Source organism: Drosophila busckii, chromosome 3L (genome assembly GCF_011750605.1).
Source record: "Drosophila busckii strain San Diego stock center, stock number 13000-0081.31 chromosome 3L, ASM1175060v1, whole genome shotgun sequence".
In the NCBI taxonomy this organism is placed as follows: Eukaryota; Metazoa; Arthropoda; class Insecta; order Diptera; family Drosophilidae; genus Drosophila; species Drosophila busckii.
In genome coordinates, this window is record NC_046606.1 from 12284906 (window position 1) to 12302209 (window position 17304).

At 44.7% G+C, this 17304-nt stretch overlaps 5 protein-coding genes across 6 annotated transcripts; 4 read left to right on the forward strand and 1 right to left on the reverse strand.

Annotated features, from left to right (window-relative positions):
- The first annotated feature begins 113 nt into the window (after window positions 1-113).
- On the forward strand, window positions 114-749 carry LOC108598781 (U1 small nuclear ribonucleoprotein C). The gene has a single exon (XM_017985521.2). The coding sequence runs from the start codon at window positions 179-181 to the stop codon at window positions 671-673; it is 495 nt and encodes a 164-aa protein (XP_017841010.2). The 5' UTR covers window positions 114-178; the 3' UTR covers window positions 674-749.
- On the reverse strand, window positions 705-1787 carry LOC108598780 (RNA exonuclease 4). The gene has a single exon (XM_017985520.2). It carries the CDS (start codon window positions 1705-1707, stop codon window positions 778-780), a length of 930 nt encoding a protein of 309 aa, XP_017841009.2. The 5' UTR covers window positions 1708-1787; the 3' UTR covers window positions 705-777.
- A 232-nt stretch (window positions 1788-2019) lies between these two features.
- LOC108600687 (neuralized-like protein 4) lies at window positions 2020-8428 on the forward strand. The gene is given in 10 exon segments (XM_017988399.2): window positions 2020-2342; window positions 2398-3222; window positions 3224-3280; window positions 3282-3706; window positions 4113-4289; window positions 4349-5433; window positions 5489-6319; window positions 6379-6676; window positions 6736-6846; window positions 6903-8428. Coding segments are annotated over 10 exon segments (5325 nt in total). The 5' UTR covers window positions 2020-2156; the 3' UTR covers window positions 8233-8428.
- A 90-nt stretch (window positions 8429-8518) lies between these two features.
- Window positions 8519-10708, forward strand: LOC108598614 (ADP-dependent glucokinase). Its single transcript, XM_017985313.2, has 4 exons — window positions 8519-8986; window positions 9042-9200; window positions 9256-9982; window positions 10043-10708. The coding sequence occupies exons 1-4, from the start codon at window positions 8619-8621 to the stop codon at window positions 10292-10294; spliced, it is 1506 nt and encodes a 501-aa protein (XP_017840802.2). The 5' UTR covers window positions 8519-8618; the 3' UTR covers window positions 10295-10708.
- Window positions 10709-10817: 109 nt separating this feature from the next.
- Window positions 10818-16186, forward strand: LOC108600803 (heat shock 70 kDa protein 4). 2 transcript variants are annotated; one of them, XM_017988586.2, is made up of 7 exons: window positions 10818-10922; window positions 11167-11431; window positions 12330-13281; window positions 13343-13882; window positions 14395-14475; window positions 15019-15222; window positions 15284-16186. In XM_017988586.2, the coding sequence occupies exons 2-7, from the start codon at window positions 11325-11327 to the stop codon at window positions 15878-15880; spliced, it is 2481 nt and encodes an 826-aa protein (XP_017844075.2). In that variant the 5' UTR covers window positions 10818-10922; window positions 11167-11324; the 3' UTR covers window positions 15881-16186. The 2 variants fall into 2 exon arrangements, with proteins under 2 accessions (XP_017844075.2, XP_017844076.2); XM_017988587.2 differs by lacking the exon at window positions 14395-14475 and having other exon boundaries at window positions 10819-10922.
- The last annotated feature ends 1118 nt before the right edge of the window (window positions 16187-17304 follow it).

Here is a 17304-nt window from a genome sequence, read left to right on the forward strand (position 1 = left end):
ATGTTTGAGTCGAACTCATACGAACCTGTCGAGTCGAACTCAACCTTATATAGAGTTAAATATATCGATGTTTGGGCATACGATATATACATCCGATATGCAAATTTCTACAGTTTATCATCTCTAGTAATTCTTTAACTTGTTTACAATTGATAAGAAAAGTTAATTTTATTTAATTATGAGCGGACCTGGTGGAAATGGCAATGATTTCCCGCCATATTCACAAAATATAAAGCAGTATCCCTCGCAAACATCAAGATACGACACGCAGATCACTTTTAATCAGCGTGGAAATCACACCCCCAATAGGCCGCATTTTTATCAAAACAATGCACCGCCGCGCCAAAATTTTGGATTCTTCGAAGACAGAGCGGGAACCTCGTCAAATCCACCACACTTTTTTCGGAATAATGCGCCGCCACAACAGCAACAACACTACCACCAGCCACAGCAGTACCACCAGCAACAGCCACCACAGCACTATCACCAGCAACAACGAAATTTTTTCTCCAGAGGTGGTCGGGGCCGTGGAGGTGGCGGCCGAGGAAGAGGGTCACATCAACATCATAATCCAAAAGCAGACACCTATTCCCAATACTTTCATACCTCCATGGTAGAGGATCCTTGGCTTGAACTAATGGAACGCCATAATGCTATACATGGCCAGGAATAATAAAATACATATACTTTAAGTTTAACATGTTTTACATTAACTCAACAGATTATCTTTTTAATATACATATGATTGATATAAGCTTATGTGTAAGGCTGCGAAGATTACATTTGGCGCTGCCGCTTTTCCACGTACTTTTCCCAGTCGGTGGCTATGCGATTGTAGATCCCCATGGCAGCGCGAGCATCTTCCACAGAGTCGTGCTCGCCGGTTTGGATTTCCATCCCCAACACCGCCAATGTGAGACGCTTGAGGCTAGGAGTATGGCCATTGGAGACAATTCGGCAAAGTGGCTTGTAGCGAGAGGTGTCCCGCATGTGTGTCATGGGATGCTTGATTTTGAGCACGGCGAGATCATTGCGTAGCGCATGGCCTACTAAAATTTTACCCTGTAATAGCTTGACCACCTCAGCTTGCACCTTTTGAAAGTCCTCGCCCTTCGCTATATCGCTGGGACGTATGCCCGAGACGCTGGTGCGGTAATCAGTTACAGCTTCCTGTGGCTTAACATGTTTATCCAGCAAAACTTCTCCCACTCTGTTCACAACAGACACGCGCGCCAACATATCGTCGACACCACTAGGACCTATGCCCACCATTTCACAATCCATTGCCAGAAAGCGATTGTTTTGTGCCTTGCGTTTCAGGCGCATGCGTGCCGATTTGGTCAGCGGTTCTTTGGACTCTTCGGCTGCACTACTTGGTTGCTCTTCATTCTCGCTGCCCTTACCCATGGCTGCCTGCCAATTGGTGCCAGCTGAACGTCTACTTACATTTGGCTGTTGCACCTGTAAGCGTTCCATCGATGTTTGTAGTCTGCGCTGTCTTGGCGAATTTGCTTCCGTGTTTTTTGTTTTTATTTTAGGTGAAGGGCTTACATTGTTTGATTTGGCATGTTCTGCTGTCGCCATTGCAGCTGCATTGACACGTTTTACAAAATATAATGCTCCTTTTTGGCGCTTTTTTGTTAATTTGTTTTTATTTACTTTCTGCGAAACGACTCCGAAAAATGTGTTCGCAAGTGCGATAGTCATTGAACTGTGACTGGTCACGAATACATTAACATGCCATATCTTATCGATTGATCACTATTTGAAAATTGCGAATTCGCCAAAACTGAATTAAAACTAAAGCCAATCAAATACCTAACAATTCAATTCATGTCAATAAATAAGCAAATTGCATTGAAAAGTATCCAAGCCGCTAACAAAATAAACATCGATATTGGCGAAATTCTTCAAGACTATCGATAGTGTATCAATGTGTTTGCAGCACTAAGCAGAATTATGCACTAAAATTGTTTACGGCAAATATGTTTAAATTAGTAGATAATAAGAAAATAAGTATCAAGTGTGTAGAGTAATAACGCAGTATGTGCAGTATGTTAGTGAATGTAGACAATCAATGCCGCCTGTTGTGGTAACAAAATTTTCGGGCTAACGGAAACCTTTGTGCAATTAAAAGTCTAGCTTTGTCGTTAATTATGGCCGGCAATAGTGCGAATGCTATGGTGTCACAAGCATTTCATGAGCGTTGCGGACGCTCCATAACACTCTGGAATAACAATCGTTCAGCACAGCGTTCTATGCGTAACTTTAGTCACGCTTTGGTATTCAGCGCTGGGCCACTAACGGACGATGTGCTATTTGAGGTGGTCATTGAGAAAAAGGTAATAGGTTACAGCCTAAAAGTTGGGAGCTGTTAATAATATTTTGATATTACAGAACCACTCTTGGGGCGGCAGCATTGAAATTGGTGTCACTTCAGAGTCGCCCGATGACTTGGAGATTGTTGCCTGCGCCACAGCCATGCGCAATGGGACCTGGGTAATGTCAGGCATAGACGTGCGCAAGGATGGACGGCGTCTGATTGAGTTTTATGGCACCGATTTGGAAACACTCAAGGAAAATGATCGTGTGGGCGTTATGCGCACCTCTGGCGGAGAGCTTGTGTTCTATGTTAACGGCGAATCGCAAGGAGTGGCAGCTAGAAATATGCCGAAGCCTCTGTGGGCTCTTGTAGATCTTTATGGACGTTGCGTCCAAGTATCGCTTTGCCCCACAGATTCGAGTGTCAACATAGATGCACACATGGATTCGCCTTTGCAGCAACCACTGCAGCAGGTGGTGCAGAATCTAGACGTGCCCATGAGCGTAGATGTCAGCGTGCTGGAAAGCGGCAATCTGGATGCACTGGCGCGTCTTAATTTAAACAGCAGTAGCGCAAATGCTGCTGGCGATTACTATGATGTCAACGATCGTTTGCGGTTTCATACACGTTGTGGCTCCTTGGTCAAGCTGTTGCCCAACTTTCGCTCTGCCGAGCGACGGCGTCCATTGGATGAGTTCAACAATGGCGTCGTTATGACACATCGTCCACTGCGTGACAATGAACTCTTTGAAATACGCATCGATAAACTCGTGGACAAGTGGTCTGGCTCCATTGAAGTGGGCGTCACCACGCACAATCCTACCGTGCTGCACTTTCCGGCAACCATGACGAACATGCGCAGCGGCACCATTATGATGTCCGGCTGTGGCATTCTAACCTAATGGCAAAGGCACACGACGCCAGTACGGCGAGTTCAACCTGGATGAGCTACGTGAAGGGCGATCGCGTTGGCATGATGCGTAAGTCCAATGGCAATCTGCACTACTACATCAATGGCCAGGATCAGGGTGTGGCTGCGACACGCGTCGCTCCCACATTATGGGGCGTCATCGATCTCTATGGTATGACTATAAAGGTGACAATTGTGGATCGCGATGAGCGTGAGCAACAAAATCTGGTCACCAGACGCAACAACATTGTGGCAGGCATGACCTTAGCCTGCAGTCATGCTCAGACTGGCACGCCAACGCTTAGTTTGCTTAGCCCGGAGAGCGAGTTAAATGTGACTGGTGCCGTCGGAGGCTTGGCCGAAACTATTTCCAGTGCTCGCGGCACTCGCAACGATGATCGTCTCACTTTTCATCCCATTTGTGGTAGCCATGCGACTGTCACTCAAAGCGGACGCACTGCTCTCCGACCCAAGTGAGTAGAAGAGAAATTCTTTTATTATAGCGCGCGCCTCTCTCAGTTCAGTTGTCTCAGAGATCCTGTTGGCCTAAGCCCGCGCTATTTTTGCCTGTGTAGCTGCTTAGCTGCGCTCCTCTCTGAGGCGGCTGACTTTTGCTCGAGTCACCTTATTGCGCGTTCCGTCCTCGTCGCGAGCAGACCTAGGGTGGCGCGTCTTTAAGATTCGGCGCAAATTTTAGTAGCGCCTCTCTCAGTCTCAGTGAGTGTGTTAGCCTGAGCCCGCGCTGTTTATGCTTGGTTAGCTGCTCAGCAGCTTGAGCCCCATCAGTCCGGGTTCAGTCTTCACAGTGAGCAGACCTAGTGTGGCATGACTAAGAGTTGGCGCAAACTTTGTAAATAACAAATTTTAATTATATTTTAGCGCCGCTGATGATTTTAATAATGGCGTTGTGCTTACGCGACGTACATTGCGGCCCAATGAGCTGTTCCAGGTGCGACTGGAGCGTGTGGTTACCAAGTGGGCAGGTTCAGTGGAAATGGGTGTCACCACGCACACTGCCGATGAGTTGGACTTTCCCTTCACCATGACCAATGTGCGGTAAGTAATAAAAATATAATGTCATATGATTAGTTCATAATAAATAAACATTTGTTTAGTTCTGGCACCTGGATGATGACTGGCAATGGTGTCATGCAGAATGGCGTTACTGTCATTGAACAATATGGTCAGAATCTGGATCGCTTGCAGGTTGGCGACCGCGTGGGCGTCGTACGCAAGGATGACGGCACTTTGCACTTTTGGGTAAATGGAGTGGATCAAGGACCAGCGGCAACCAATGTGCCAGAGCGTGTCTACGGCGTCATCGATCTGTATGGTCAAGCAGCGCAGGCCAGCATTATAGACACCTCCGAGTGCGGCAGTCCGGACACTGGCAACTCTACCATTTCGAATACAACGCTATATAGCGAGGTGCCACTACGTTTCCATAACATACACGGCGCCAATGCGGGCATCTCGAACAGCGGACTCACTGCCTCGCGTCCCAACTCTCTGGCAGAGTTTAATGATGCGATTGTGTTTAGTAATCGACCGCTGCGCAATCGTGAGCTCTTTGAGGTAGAGCTGGAGACCATGGTGCGCCATTGGTCGGGCAACATAGAGATTGGCGTTACTGGCACGCGTCCGGAGGACATACAGCTGGCGCCCAATGCAACGGATTTAGAAGCCAACGATACTATAATACTCTGCGGTCCCATGATCTTTCACAACCGCAAAACCATACGCACCAATGTGCTGATTGATCTGGATACCTTGGGCACGGGCACACGCGTCGGCGTCATGCGCAATGGCATCTATATACACTTCTTTGTGGATGGCATGGATCAAGGACCCGCGGGCGAGTGCCATGCGCCCAACATCTGGGCCATTATTGATCTCTATGGGCAGTGTGCACAGGTGAGCTTGACACAAACCCAGGTGGACATACGTGCGCCATATGCCACCAGCGAAAACTCGCAGAGCTGCCAGGCTACATCCGTTATACAGCATCCGGCGTTGGAGACCAAACATCGCTGGACTTGCGTTTCGGGCAATGTGAGTTTAACCAAAGACTGGACAGAGGCTTCACGCTTTACGGGCTCCAAGGCAGCGTTGTCGCATTGTTTGGTATTCTCAGAGCATCCGCTTAATGTCGGTTCGCCATTTGAAATCAAAATAACCTCCATTAATCCTATGTATGCGGGTAAGTGCATAAACTTTATATCCAATGTTTGTATTCTATATAAACTTTTTGGCAGGCTCGCTTAGTATTGGCATAACCGATCTCAATCTGGGCGATGAAAGCGTGCGCAAGAAGCTGCCCAGTAGCTTGAAGCGCATCCCAGCCAACATTTGGTATGTGAGCGGCAATGAGGTGCGCCTCAACTCCAGCTGCGTGCAGCGTTCCTTGGCTTCGCTGGAATGGCTACGTACGGATGATCGCATTACGCTGGAACGTGTGGATAATACGCTGAACATATTGCTCAACTCCGAGCACGTGAATATACAATTCCATAATATACCCAATACAGTTTATGTGGTGGCCGAACTCATGGGCTCCACCATGGCTGTGCAGGTGATTTCCACACAAGGACCAGCTTCACCTTTGCGGCCTTGTAGTCTGCGGCTGCAGGATTCGCTGGACTTTGGCATGGATCCACTCAACAAACAGGACAGTTCAATGCTGGAGTCGATTGATTCAGAGGCTCAAAACTATGAGTTTGTTGACATATCCAGTAAGCATGTGCGTCTGACTGAAGATCGACGTGGCGCAACGCGTTTCAAGTCCTATAATCAAGCAATTGTTTGCCTGAACAAGCCGCTCTGCAAGGGCGAGAGCATTAGCATCAAGGTGGATGCCATTAACAACAAATGGAAGGGCACGCTTGGATTAGGCGTACTGGCCGCATGTCCACAAACTATGCCTGTGGGAGCATCGCTGTTGAACTGCAAGCGCAGCTGCTGGCTGGCCACACATGATTACATCAACATCAATGGCCAAGTGACGGCTTCCAAATATGGCGATGCACTGGAGCAGCTGCAAGTGGGCACAGTCATAACACTAACGCTCACTCATGCGGGTTTATTGAGTAAGTAAAAAGATAAATAATCAAAGACAAGTTTTTTCATAGCCTTGCCTTCGTTACAGTCATTATGGTGGGCTCTACTAATCTTGAAGATCTGGCCAGCGGGTTGCCCAGTCATGTGTATCCCATATTTGATATTTATGGCAAGTGTGAGAAGATTACGCTGCTTACGGGCAATGATGCCACACGCAATGCAAATGGCACGCCCATATTAGAGGCACCTGAAGCGCTGGAACTGGACAATATGCCGCAGCAGTGCGAGAAGGCGCATCTGGAGATGCATGAGAAGGAAAAGAATACAGAACCATTAAGTGAAAGCACCAGAGATTTGCCTATGTGCTCATCCGCTTCCAATGCTATGTAAGTTGAGCTTGTTTACTTATGTCAATAGCATTTATATATATATTTGCTTTGTGCAGGACACGTTCGGTTATGGAGAGTGTTTCCGAGAATCTGTTATTAAATATTTCTATAAAAAATCGCACCATGGAACAGCAGCGCAACGAGCAAGCCAGCTCCTCTTCCACTTGGTTCATACAATTTTTATCCATTTCGAATGCAGTTATTAATCTATTTTCTATTACAGTTGCCTGCGTGAGTCGCTGCAGCTGCAGCACAACACGAATCTCAACATACAACGCAGTCAAAGCACACAGCGCTTTCAGAATTCCCTCAACACTTCAACGGGCGGCGGCATTGCTAGCAGCACCAATGGCACTAGCCAAACACATGCCTCCAGCGGCGTCTACGACACAAACAAGGAGTATGAGGAGCAGTCACCTGCACCGCTTATGCCCATGGATACTTCGCATGAGCCAGATCAACATGGTGAAAACAATACAGAAGCCGTAGCAGATGTGGTGGCCAATGAACGCGCGCAATCTGTTGAGTCTGGCGACAATGTATTGGAAGACGATGACATTGATTATATGAACCATTTGTTGTTGCTGCAGCAGCTGCAACAGAATGAATATACACGCATGCAACATCACCTGTTGCCTGATCAAATATCGCTGCTCAATTTGGATCTCTCTTCGATTAATTCTGTAGAGTCGGATACGCATTCCAGCGGCAATGCACGAGATTCGCTCCGCAACGCACCTGCTGCCGCTGCTGCTGGTGGCGCACCTGTTGTTACCTGCGAGTATCTAAAGCAGGTGAAGCGCTTCTGTGCCTCCTTGGTGCTGCCACATGCCTTTTTCGATCCACGACTGGAGCCCATTTGCTTCTGCGCAAATTGCAATGCCAATAGCAACGGCAATGGTGATAAGCTGGAGGGTTGGGTGTACTTCAGGCTCAACCAGCACACTGTAAATGCAACGAGCGCTTCCACTTCAGCATCTGGCTCATTAGCAGCACAGGTGCAGCTTGATCTCAACGGTGATTGGTTGCCCTTTTACTATATGAGCCGTGTGGATAAAATACGCGCTATATTGGATCGTGGACAACCGCTGCCGCTGGAGAGTGATGAGGACGCGGCAACTTCTACGCACAAGGATGAGCCTGGCACACGCCTTGAGCTCTATTATTCACCCAATGCGACGGTCATTGAACCTGTGCTGCCCCAACATCATTATGTCTCCGAGCAGGGCGTGCATCTGATTTCCACTTCCTTTGAGCTGTATGTGCGGCATCAGTCCATCTCTGGTGTCACCTCAGGCAAATCAACTGGTGAGCCTAAGCGACGCCATCCAATTCATATTCATTCTGAACACGCCGCACATGGCGATAACATGTCGAGCCGAGCAGCGGGCAGCAGCAACAGTACAGGAACTTTAAATGAATCTTCTGTGCATCTATTGAACGATCTTTGCTGGTTTACCAAAGAGGCGGGTGCCTGCATTATAAATGCTTTAATTATTAAATTAGAACGTATTGAGGAGCCGTCGCCATCGGCACCAGAAAGCGCCAACTAAGCAAACTTAGCCACAACCACTCTTAGCACTTATACACGTACGCACTAGTCACCATCTCACAGCTGAATTTTCTATTTAACACGTACTTTAAGCTTATCATGCAAGCCGCCTTCACATTCCCCCTTTATATGTAGCCATGTTTTGTATTGTAAAAGCGCATAAATCTAAAAATAAATATCTACTCGAAATGTTACAAGAGAAAGCTTTTTGAATCTCTTTTTGCGCCCAGCAGGCTTTGGAATACTTATCAATCTATCGATTTATGTGAACAACGAAATCAACACTGTTTTCTTGCCGGTAACTTTACCGGTTTACAGCACTGTAGTTCACATGAAAATGAGTTGTCAATAAACAAAATCAAAAGGTTATCAAGTTAAAAGTTAATAATGACGGCTGCTATAAAATATATGGGCTGGATTACCGGATGCTCGGTATTCACGGCCTTTATATCGATCATCTGGCAGGCATTTCTATCTCTGCAAGCGCTGAATCGCACAACCGTGCTACTAACCGGTCTTCTTGCCTTGGAAGGCGGTTTGCGAGACTTTAAGAAGGCGGCCTATGAACCGGCACCCAAAATAGCCATAGGGTATGGCGCTTGCACAGACTTGCAAATCAATGCAACAGAGTTTCTGGCGCATTATAAAATGCAAATACCCACAGTGAGTCCAGATCTTATAGCGGACGAGGTACACAACGAGAAGCAATTGGTGGAGTCATTTGCTTATTACTTTAAGAATGGTGCTGCAGCAGAGTAAGTAAAGCAACCTTTGCTCCGCTCAGTGTTGAGACAATGTTTTTGCTTGCAGACGTGTTATGCCCAATACAACGTTATTTAAGGAGCTTATAGAGTTTGCTAAGGCAATGGATAAGCAACATTGGTACATGGGTGGTAATGCGCCCCTAATGGCTGTGCGCTTTGTTTTGGAAGGAGCAGATGTGCTGCTCGGAGCACACATGTCGAAAAAGTATGGTAGATATAATATGATTTATCGATTTGTTTTTAAGTTAAGTCCTTTTTAGATTACGGCCGCTGCTGCCCAAGGAGGTGCGCGTGGCTGGAGAGGAAATTCCAGAAGATGATATACATCTTATACTGGAGTACAAAGCGGGGGATATCTGGGGACCATATTTGGCACCACGAGCCAATCGCTATATTCTACACAACGACAAAAATAATCCGTTCCTTAAGTCCGTCGAGCACTTAACAGAGGCCTTAAAGTCATTCCATCCACAGCTGCTGGTCATAAGCGGCCTGCAAATGATGGATATGTTCAAGTTCAAAGCAGGCGTGCGTGAGGCACGTTTGCGACAAGTCCAGCTACAGCTGACCAGCCAGCGAAGGGATACTTTGCATCATTTTGAATTTGCCAGCTATGTGGAACTGCAGCTGCTGCAACAGCTTCGACAGTATGTGTTGCCGTATGTGGACTCGCTGGGCATGAACGAACAGGAGCTGTCTAATTTGCGGCAGGTGCTGCAGCATGGACGCACCACTTTGGCCACAGACTGGAATCCACGAATTGCTAATACGTTAGATCAAATGAGGCAGGTGTTTATAAGTTTCCTAGAAGATTTCCACGATAAGAGGCGGGAGGATACGCAGCGTCGCCTAATTTCCAGAATTCACGTGCATACCATGGCCTACCAGGCTATTATGACCATCGCCAACTCAAAGTGGAAACACACAAAAGCAGCGGCTGCTAAGGCAAGCCTCACCGCTCATCGATATGTATGCAAGACCCAGTTTGTAAGCAATGCCTAAGAATATATGTAATCATTTTTATATACAGAACTTTTTTTTTAATAGGTGAATCCTGAGTCTGCTATGCAAATGTTGGATGACAGCTTTGCAACCTCTGCCCAGGAGAAGGCACCTCGCATGCGCATCGATTCCGCAAATCCTGTGCCCTGCTGGAACGAGTATATACAATATGGCCACGATTTGCAGAGAATCCAGGTGGAAATTTGTGTAGCACCGGTTCTGGTGTGCCGTGTGGCCAAGAAGACGGCGGGTGCTGGAGATAATATCTCCGCATCCGGACTTGTAGCTCAGCTGTAGGCCAAAAACAGTGAGCAAAAACACGTAAAGACAACGAGTAAATTTAGGACCGGCAAGACTGCTTAGTATTTTTACAAACGTAATGAGAAAGACTCGAATAGCGAAATCCTTAAACGCAACCCACTCATAGTAAGCAATCCCTGTTGACTACTATATTCTCAGCATGTTCAGCATCTTAGTGACCTTAGAAAACACGTTACCTTTAGATCGAGTTGGCTCACAGCCATAGAGTACATATCCAGTGGACGAAACGAAAAATCCTTACAAGTGTGTCTATCACTACTTAATGTGTTCAAAATTAATCCTAGTCCAACTTTATAAGTTAGTGTATTTTTCGGTATTGTAATAATCTCAAGCATTCCTACTTACAATTTGTTTTGCGCACTTTGTTTTATGCAAATAAAAATAAAAATTTACACCATGCAAAACACTACCGTTTAATTTAAAAGTTCGATAACTATACCGGCTGTGGTGGTCGGCTGATATGTTGTGGCGGTTAATCAATAGTGTGCGACAACAACAACATGTGCTAGAAGTTTCGCTACAATTTTCATTACGCTGAAAAACGTGTGTTTAAGATTGTTATAATAAGCAGAAGGCGTTTGTATTAAATATAATTGGCTAAAATGTGCGTTAATATTTGGTAATAGCTAGAGCTCATACAAAATCATTGAAAACAAGAAAAAACAATGGGCGTCAGTTTAGCATTGACAATTTTTTCTGCTCTCATGAGGTCAACAAAAATGTTAAGCCGAAAGAAAAAACACTTTTTAATCAAAGCAAATGTTGGAATTAATTGTCAATTGAAACAATATTGTGACGCGTGCGTGGCTTGTGTGTATCTACAACTAATTTTTTATTTTCTTTTACAGTTGCTAAAACACAAAGTAACAAACAACAAACCGAAGCCGCCCCTTGAAAAAAATTACATACAGATATAAAGAGCAACTAGGCAACAAAGTCTAACCAAATAATATACAGTTCAACTAAATCAATCAATCGAATCGGCAGCCAAAACTAGTGGAAAAAAATGTCTGTGATTGGCATCGATTTTGGTAACGAAGGCTGCCTTGTAGCGGCAGCCAGATCCGGCGGCATCGAGACTCTTGCCAATGACTATAGTCTACGCGCAACTCCGTAAGTATTCAAGTCCTAATTCTAAGCCTCCGTTTTGTGATGACAAGCATTGTATTAGCGGCAATTGTAAGCATTCCCTAGTAGCTTCTCGAAACATTCTGCATAATCGTTTGCTCTCTTTCTTTGAGGTTATGTTATATGTGTGAATGTAAGTCATGCCCCTATAAAAGTGTGTGTTGGGTTGAGTAGATGTATGTGTATGTGTGCGCGCGAATTTCCAGTGTTGTTGTGCACTGGTAACGCTTGTAAAAACCAAGAACATTAACAAATGCATGTACATATGAACATACATATATATGCATGCAATTTGCGCTGATTGCTTAGGCCTAAATTTGGCCCGTTGTCAGTGCCCATAAAAAGCATTACAGATTAATGAGAGAAATACACATTCATGCATTTGTATGTACATATGTATGCATGTGTTCAAGTCAGATATTGCACAGCCAACTGTTTCAGACTGATTTTTTTTGTTGTATTTTTTATCAAAATCTGAATGTAGAAATGTTTTGAGACTGCGTGGGCGCAGTTTCCATTTTGCCAATATGCTTACTTTTTTTTGGTCAGTTCAAACACACAGGCATGCAAACACACGCACACACATTCACATGTCAACCATGCGTCATGCTGGCCGAAACGGAGCAGCATCAAAGAGAGCGCTTGCCAGCTGTTGCGAGAGCAACAAAGTTTAGTACCAAAGTAGTCAAAAATAAAATCATAGCCGGCAAAAATATACAAATACATACAGACATACATATAGGCATGATTCAGTTTTGTGCTTGTAGCAGCGTTTGGGCCATATTTGTAATTATGAGCACATAAATTGCCAAAAAAGTGCCAATTTTATGGACGATATTTTATTACACTTTTAATAATATTGATGTTTGGTTTTGATTGACAGCTCCTGTGTGGCCTTCGATGGCAAGAAGCGCATCATTGGCGTTGCCGCCAAGAACCAGCAGGTGACAAATATGAAAAACACAGTTGGCGGCTTCAAGCGTCTACTTGGCCGCAAATTCAACGATCCACATGTACAACACGAACTTAAGAGCATTCCAGCGCGCGTTGAATCGCGCCCCGATGGCAACATTGGCATCAAAGTCAACTATTTGGGAGAAGATCAGCATTTCTCACCCGAGCAGCTCACGGCTATGCTGTTTACCAAGCTGAAGGAGACTTCGTCGGCTGCCATGCAAACACAGGTCAATGACTGTGTGATTGCCTGTCCCGTGTTCTTCACGAATGCCGAGCGTAGAGCGCTGCTCGATGCGGCACAGATTGCTGGACTTAATGTGTTGCGCCTTATGAATGAGACAACAGCCACAGCGCTGGCCTATGGTTTCTACAAGAACGATCTCTTCGAGGATAAGCCACGCAATGTCATCTTTGTGGACTTTGGCCACTCGGCGCTGCAGGTCAGCGCCTGTTCCTTCACCAAGGGCAAGCTGAAGATGCTTGCAAGCAGCTGGGATCAAATTGGAGGTCGTGACATTGACATGGCGCTTGCCGATTTCTTTGCCAAGGAGTTCCTCGAACGCTACAAGATCAATGCCAAAACCAATGCGCGCGCTCATTTGCGTCTTCTGACCGAAATCGAGAAGCTAAAGAAGCAGATGTCCGCCAATAGCACCAAACTGCCCTTGAACATCGAATGTTTCTTGGAAGATGTTGACGTCAGCTCCAGCATGCAGCGCTCACAAATGGAGGAACTCTGCGCCCCAGTGCTAGAGCGTGTCGAGCAGACGTTCAAGAAATTGCTGGTGGAGTGCAAGCTGTCGCTAGATGATATACACTCGGTGGAAATTGTGGGCGGCAGCTCGCGCATACCTGCAATCAAGCAGCTCATCGAACAGGTGTGTTAAACATAAATTAATCATTGCGAATATTTTGCTAAATTGTTTATTTTGCGTGCAGGTCTTTAACAAACCAGCCAGCACCACACTTAATCAGGATGAGGCTGTCTCACGTGGCGCCGCGCTGCAGTGCGCCATTATGTCGCCAGCTGTGCGTGTGCGTGAGTTTGGTGTCACCGATATACAGAACTATGCGGTGAAAGTGCTCTGGGACGGCGATGGCTCTGCCACCTGGAATGGTGAAATTGAAATCTTTCCCCAATTCCATCCATCGCCCTTTAGTCGCCTGGTGACTATAACTCGCAAGGGTCCCTTCAATGCATCCATTGTGTATGGCCAGCAAGTGCCATATCCAGATCAGGTCATTGGCATCTGGAAGATCAAGGATGTGAAGCCGACGGAGCGCGGCGAAAGCCAAGAGGTTAAACTTAAAGTGCGCATCAATCAAAATGGCATTGTGCTGATTTCATCGGCTACACTGGTCGATCGCAAGGAGATGGAAGAGGCTGCTGCAGCTGAAGCGGCTGCAAGCGAAGAGAAGGCTGCCGCCAGCGGTGAGCAGGCCAACAATGCTGGCGAGGCTACTGAAGGACAACAGGAGGTAAGTGCTCCTCAACTTATTCCCCTATCTATCAATAGCGCTAGTATCTCATCTACATTATATTGAAGCGTTGTTGCTTAGCCTGCTGCGTGGCATATTCTCAGTTTTTTTTTCTTTCTAACCCCCGTTAGATGTTATGCTCTGCTAACCGTTTCATCATCATTTAAACTTTTTGTTTATTTACTTTGTCATCATTTGCCTAAGGAATGAAACCGCAGCATAATTACTTAGCTAGTTAACAATACTTTTCCCATGGCAGATAACAACAATGAGTTCATTAAAAGCCACTCGAAAATGTTTTTGATAATGCCTGCGGTTTCATTCCGTGTCTTTTATCTCAGTATATTGTATGTATTGTTGTAGCTGCTGATGCCTTTTGTTGTCGTGTTTATTAAAACTCTTTCTCTATCTAATATAAATGTACAAAATATTTATATACATATATATATAAATATCACAAAAATACATACAAATATTGGATATTGTGCGCTCGCGTTTTGCTCTCTCAATAGGCATATTGTGAAAATGAGGAAACAGCCACAACGCCTGGCGGACAAGGGTGGGCATCACGGGTCAAGGGCTGGTTTGGTTCGGTACGTTTTCAAATTTACTCCACACTTCCTTTTAATGCCAATTATAATTTATATAAGTCCAAATATAAATGCAAAACTTAAAAAAAAAGAAAATTCAATTAAATTTATCGTTGTGCATAAATTCTGTTTCCCAATTTAACAAACGATAATGAAACGAATGATGAAAACCGCTCATAAGCCGCCTACCCTGTGTGTGCTCCTACAACAATATATATAAATACAAAATTATATCTATATATATATTGCTAAATTGTTCAAAACAAACAATACAATACAAATGCTTACACAATTTGCCTAAACAGATTCTTATGTTACAATTTCAACTTATTATTATTTGAAAATACCAAAATATATAAAAACACGTTACAATGCGCCTTTATTCCAATAATTGCAACTCGTATTATATTTATAAATCATAAAGACACCCACTCTTGCTCATATTGTAGGCTGTTGCTTGAGCTGTTTTTCCTCTTCGCTTTATTGTTGTTGCCACTTTTCTATTTCTTGTTGCTTATGGTTGTTCAATCTATTTCTGCACTGCAGGGCTCTGAGAAGACAAAGAAGAAGTCCTCAAAGGCTATTGAGCTGACCATGGATGTGCTGACACATGGCTTTAATCCAACAGATATGGGCAACTATACGCAACAGGAGACCAAGATGATAGCTAATGATCAGAAGGAAACGGAGCGCATTGATGCCAAGAACGGTTTGGAGGAGTTTGTCTACGATATGCGTAACAAGCTGTCGGTAAGTGGATTACACAATTTGTATGTTAGCAATTTGTTAATCTATTAATGTTAAATTGCAGGGCGGCCCATTGGAGCGCTATATAGTGGAGTCGGAGCGTGAGAATATTGTTAAGCAGCTGAATGAGCTGGAGAATTGGCTGTACGAGGAGGGCGAGGATTGCGAGCGTGACACTTATGTGAGCCGCCTGCGTGCGCTGCAACAGCAATGCGATCCTATTAGGCAGCGTGCCTTTGACTACGAGCAGTGTCCTAGCGCATTCGATGAGCTGAAGCACAGCATTAACAACGCTCGCCATGCAGTGGGTGAATTCCGCAAGGGAGTGCCCAAGTACGATCATCTGACGGAAACCGAGTTTATCAACATTGCCGAAACTGCGGACAAGGCGCAAAAGTGGCTGGACGCCAACCTGGCCAAGTTCACCCAATCACCACGCACTGCCGACAGTCCTGTGCAGCTCGCCGCGTTGCGCCACGAAATACAGACCCTCAATGCCTGTGTCAACTCGGTTGTGACGCGTGCAAAGCCGAAGCCAGCTGCCAAGACGACACCGCCCAAGGATACGGAACAGAATGGCGGCGAGCCCGCTGGCAATACTGACAAAATGGATGTGGACGGTCAGGCTGCGCCGACTGATTCTTCAATGGATGTGGAGTGAGCTGCTGCTGCTTGGATTATATTTATATATACATATAGATATGGTATTGGCGTAACGATAAACATAACGAAATCAGAATTACTTAACGTATACAAATATGAATCAACCAACAACAACAAAAACAACAAAATCTTTATGGAACCAATGGGTAATTGTTTATGCACTTTTGTTGCTTAATCAATCAGCAGAACAGAATCAGCCAGTTGTAAACAGAAATTACATGTGAAAGCTAATTAAAAACAATCGATTTGATAAAGTGCAGTTCAGAAGCAACAACATGACTGCATTTTTGCCAACACAACAACAACAACAAATAGAAACACCAATAAAAATAAAATACTTTCTAATAGACCATTTTTCATATATTTGAATAACAAGCAAAAACTAATTGAATTAGAATTCAAGTAATCAAATAAAACAATGATGATTCCAACTAAAATAATAATAAGATGTTATTTGTGGATGTGGGTGTGGCTGTGGCTGTGGCTAATCTTGAGCTCATCAACAGCAATCGTTTCATTTACATAGCTTGTCGTGTATAAAGCTGTTACTTGTTAATTTTTTATTTTGTGCAAAAACAAGTTGTAGCCTCTTCGTTGTCTGGCTTTAATTGCGGCTTGCCGTTATTATTGTTTTATATGGTGGCAAGGTTAAGCTGCGACAACGCTGGATTGGATTGCTTGTAGGAAGTGGAAGTGCTTGTCTCAAGACAAGGGTGCCCGATCAATGATGATATATAGCCTGCTAAATGTACAGTTAAGTGGCAGCGGGGGGCCGTTGATACCCCCCACAAAGTTCCCTTTGTTTCTATAATCATAAAGAGCAATCTAATTAGCTAAAGTAAAATTAAATTAAATTACTGCTGCCTGTGCTATAAGCTTAATGGTTAATGCACGTACATGTTGCCAGCTTTAACGCCTGCATTTTAGCCCAAGTGGACTTGTCAGCAATGCTGACGTCTTGCTTGGGCTGCTCCTTTAGCCCACAACTTGAAACGAGCCTCTTGAGCCAAGCTCAGCGCGTTGCCTGTTGAGTTTGAAAACTGGTCAGAGATCAGCGTGCCCAGCAAACTATTTTTAGCGACACTGAACGAAAGTGAATTTCAAAATTCAACGATGCTCAGACGGGCAACCAACCGGCTCGCTACTGTTTGCTTTTATTTGTATACCTAAAAATTGCGCTTAAACGGGTATTTGGGTATTAAGTTGATCACATTTTTTAAATACAATTTTAAGCACATAATTGAAGCTAATTATGTTTTTTGTTTTATTCTGAAATCATCTTATATATTTATAAACTTGAAAGTAAATGCTTGCGGCATATCTTCATGTCTGTCAAGTGCGCCGGCACTTGATCAGTTTTGTTCTTTTTACGTGTTTCGTATACCCATACGATATTGTTTTATTTTTTTATTGTCTTATTTT

Bases quoted from the DNA above. Each gene is read 5' to 3' on its own strand.
- LOC108598614 (XM_017985313.2), top strand. From the start codon at position 8,619: ATGACGGCTGCTATAAAATATATGGGCTGGATTACCGGATGCTCGGTA. The intron at 8,987-9,041 runs GTAAGTAAAGCA...TTTTGCTTGCAG, and splicing joins AAGAATGGTGCTGCAGCAGA to ACGTGTTATGCCCAATACAA. The intron at 9,983-10,042 runs GTAAGCAATGCC...TTTTTTTAATAG, and splicing joins ATGTATGCAAGACCCAGTTT to GTGAATCCTGAGTCTGCTAT.
- LOC108598780 (XM_017985520.2), bottom strand. From the start codon at position 1,707: ATGACTATCGCACTTGCGAACACATTTTTCGGAGTCGTTTCGCAGAAA.
- LOC108600803 (XM_017988586.2), top strand. From the start codon at position 11,325: ATGTCTGTGATTGGCATCGATTTTGGTAACGAAGGCTGCCTTGTAGCG. The intron at 11,432-12,329 runs GTAAGTATTCAA...TTTGATTGACAG, and splicing joins TATAGTCTACGCGCAACTCC to CTCCTGTGTGGCCTTCGATG. The intron at 15,223-15,283 runs GTAAGTGGATTA...GTTAAATTGCAG, and splicing joins ATATGCGTAACAAGCTGTCG to GGCGGCCCATTGGAGCGCTA.
- LOC108598781 (XM_017985521.2), top strand. From the start codon at position 179: ATGAGCGGACCTGGTGGAAATGGCAATGATTTCCCGCCATATTCACAA.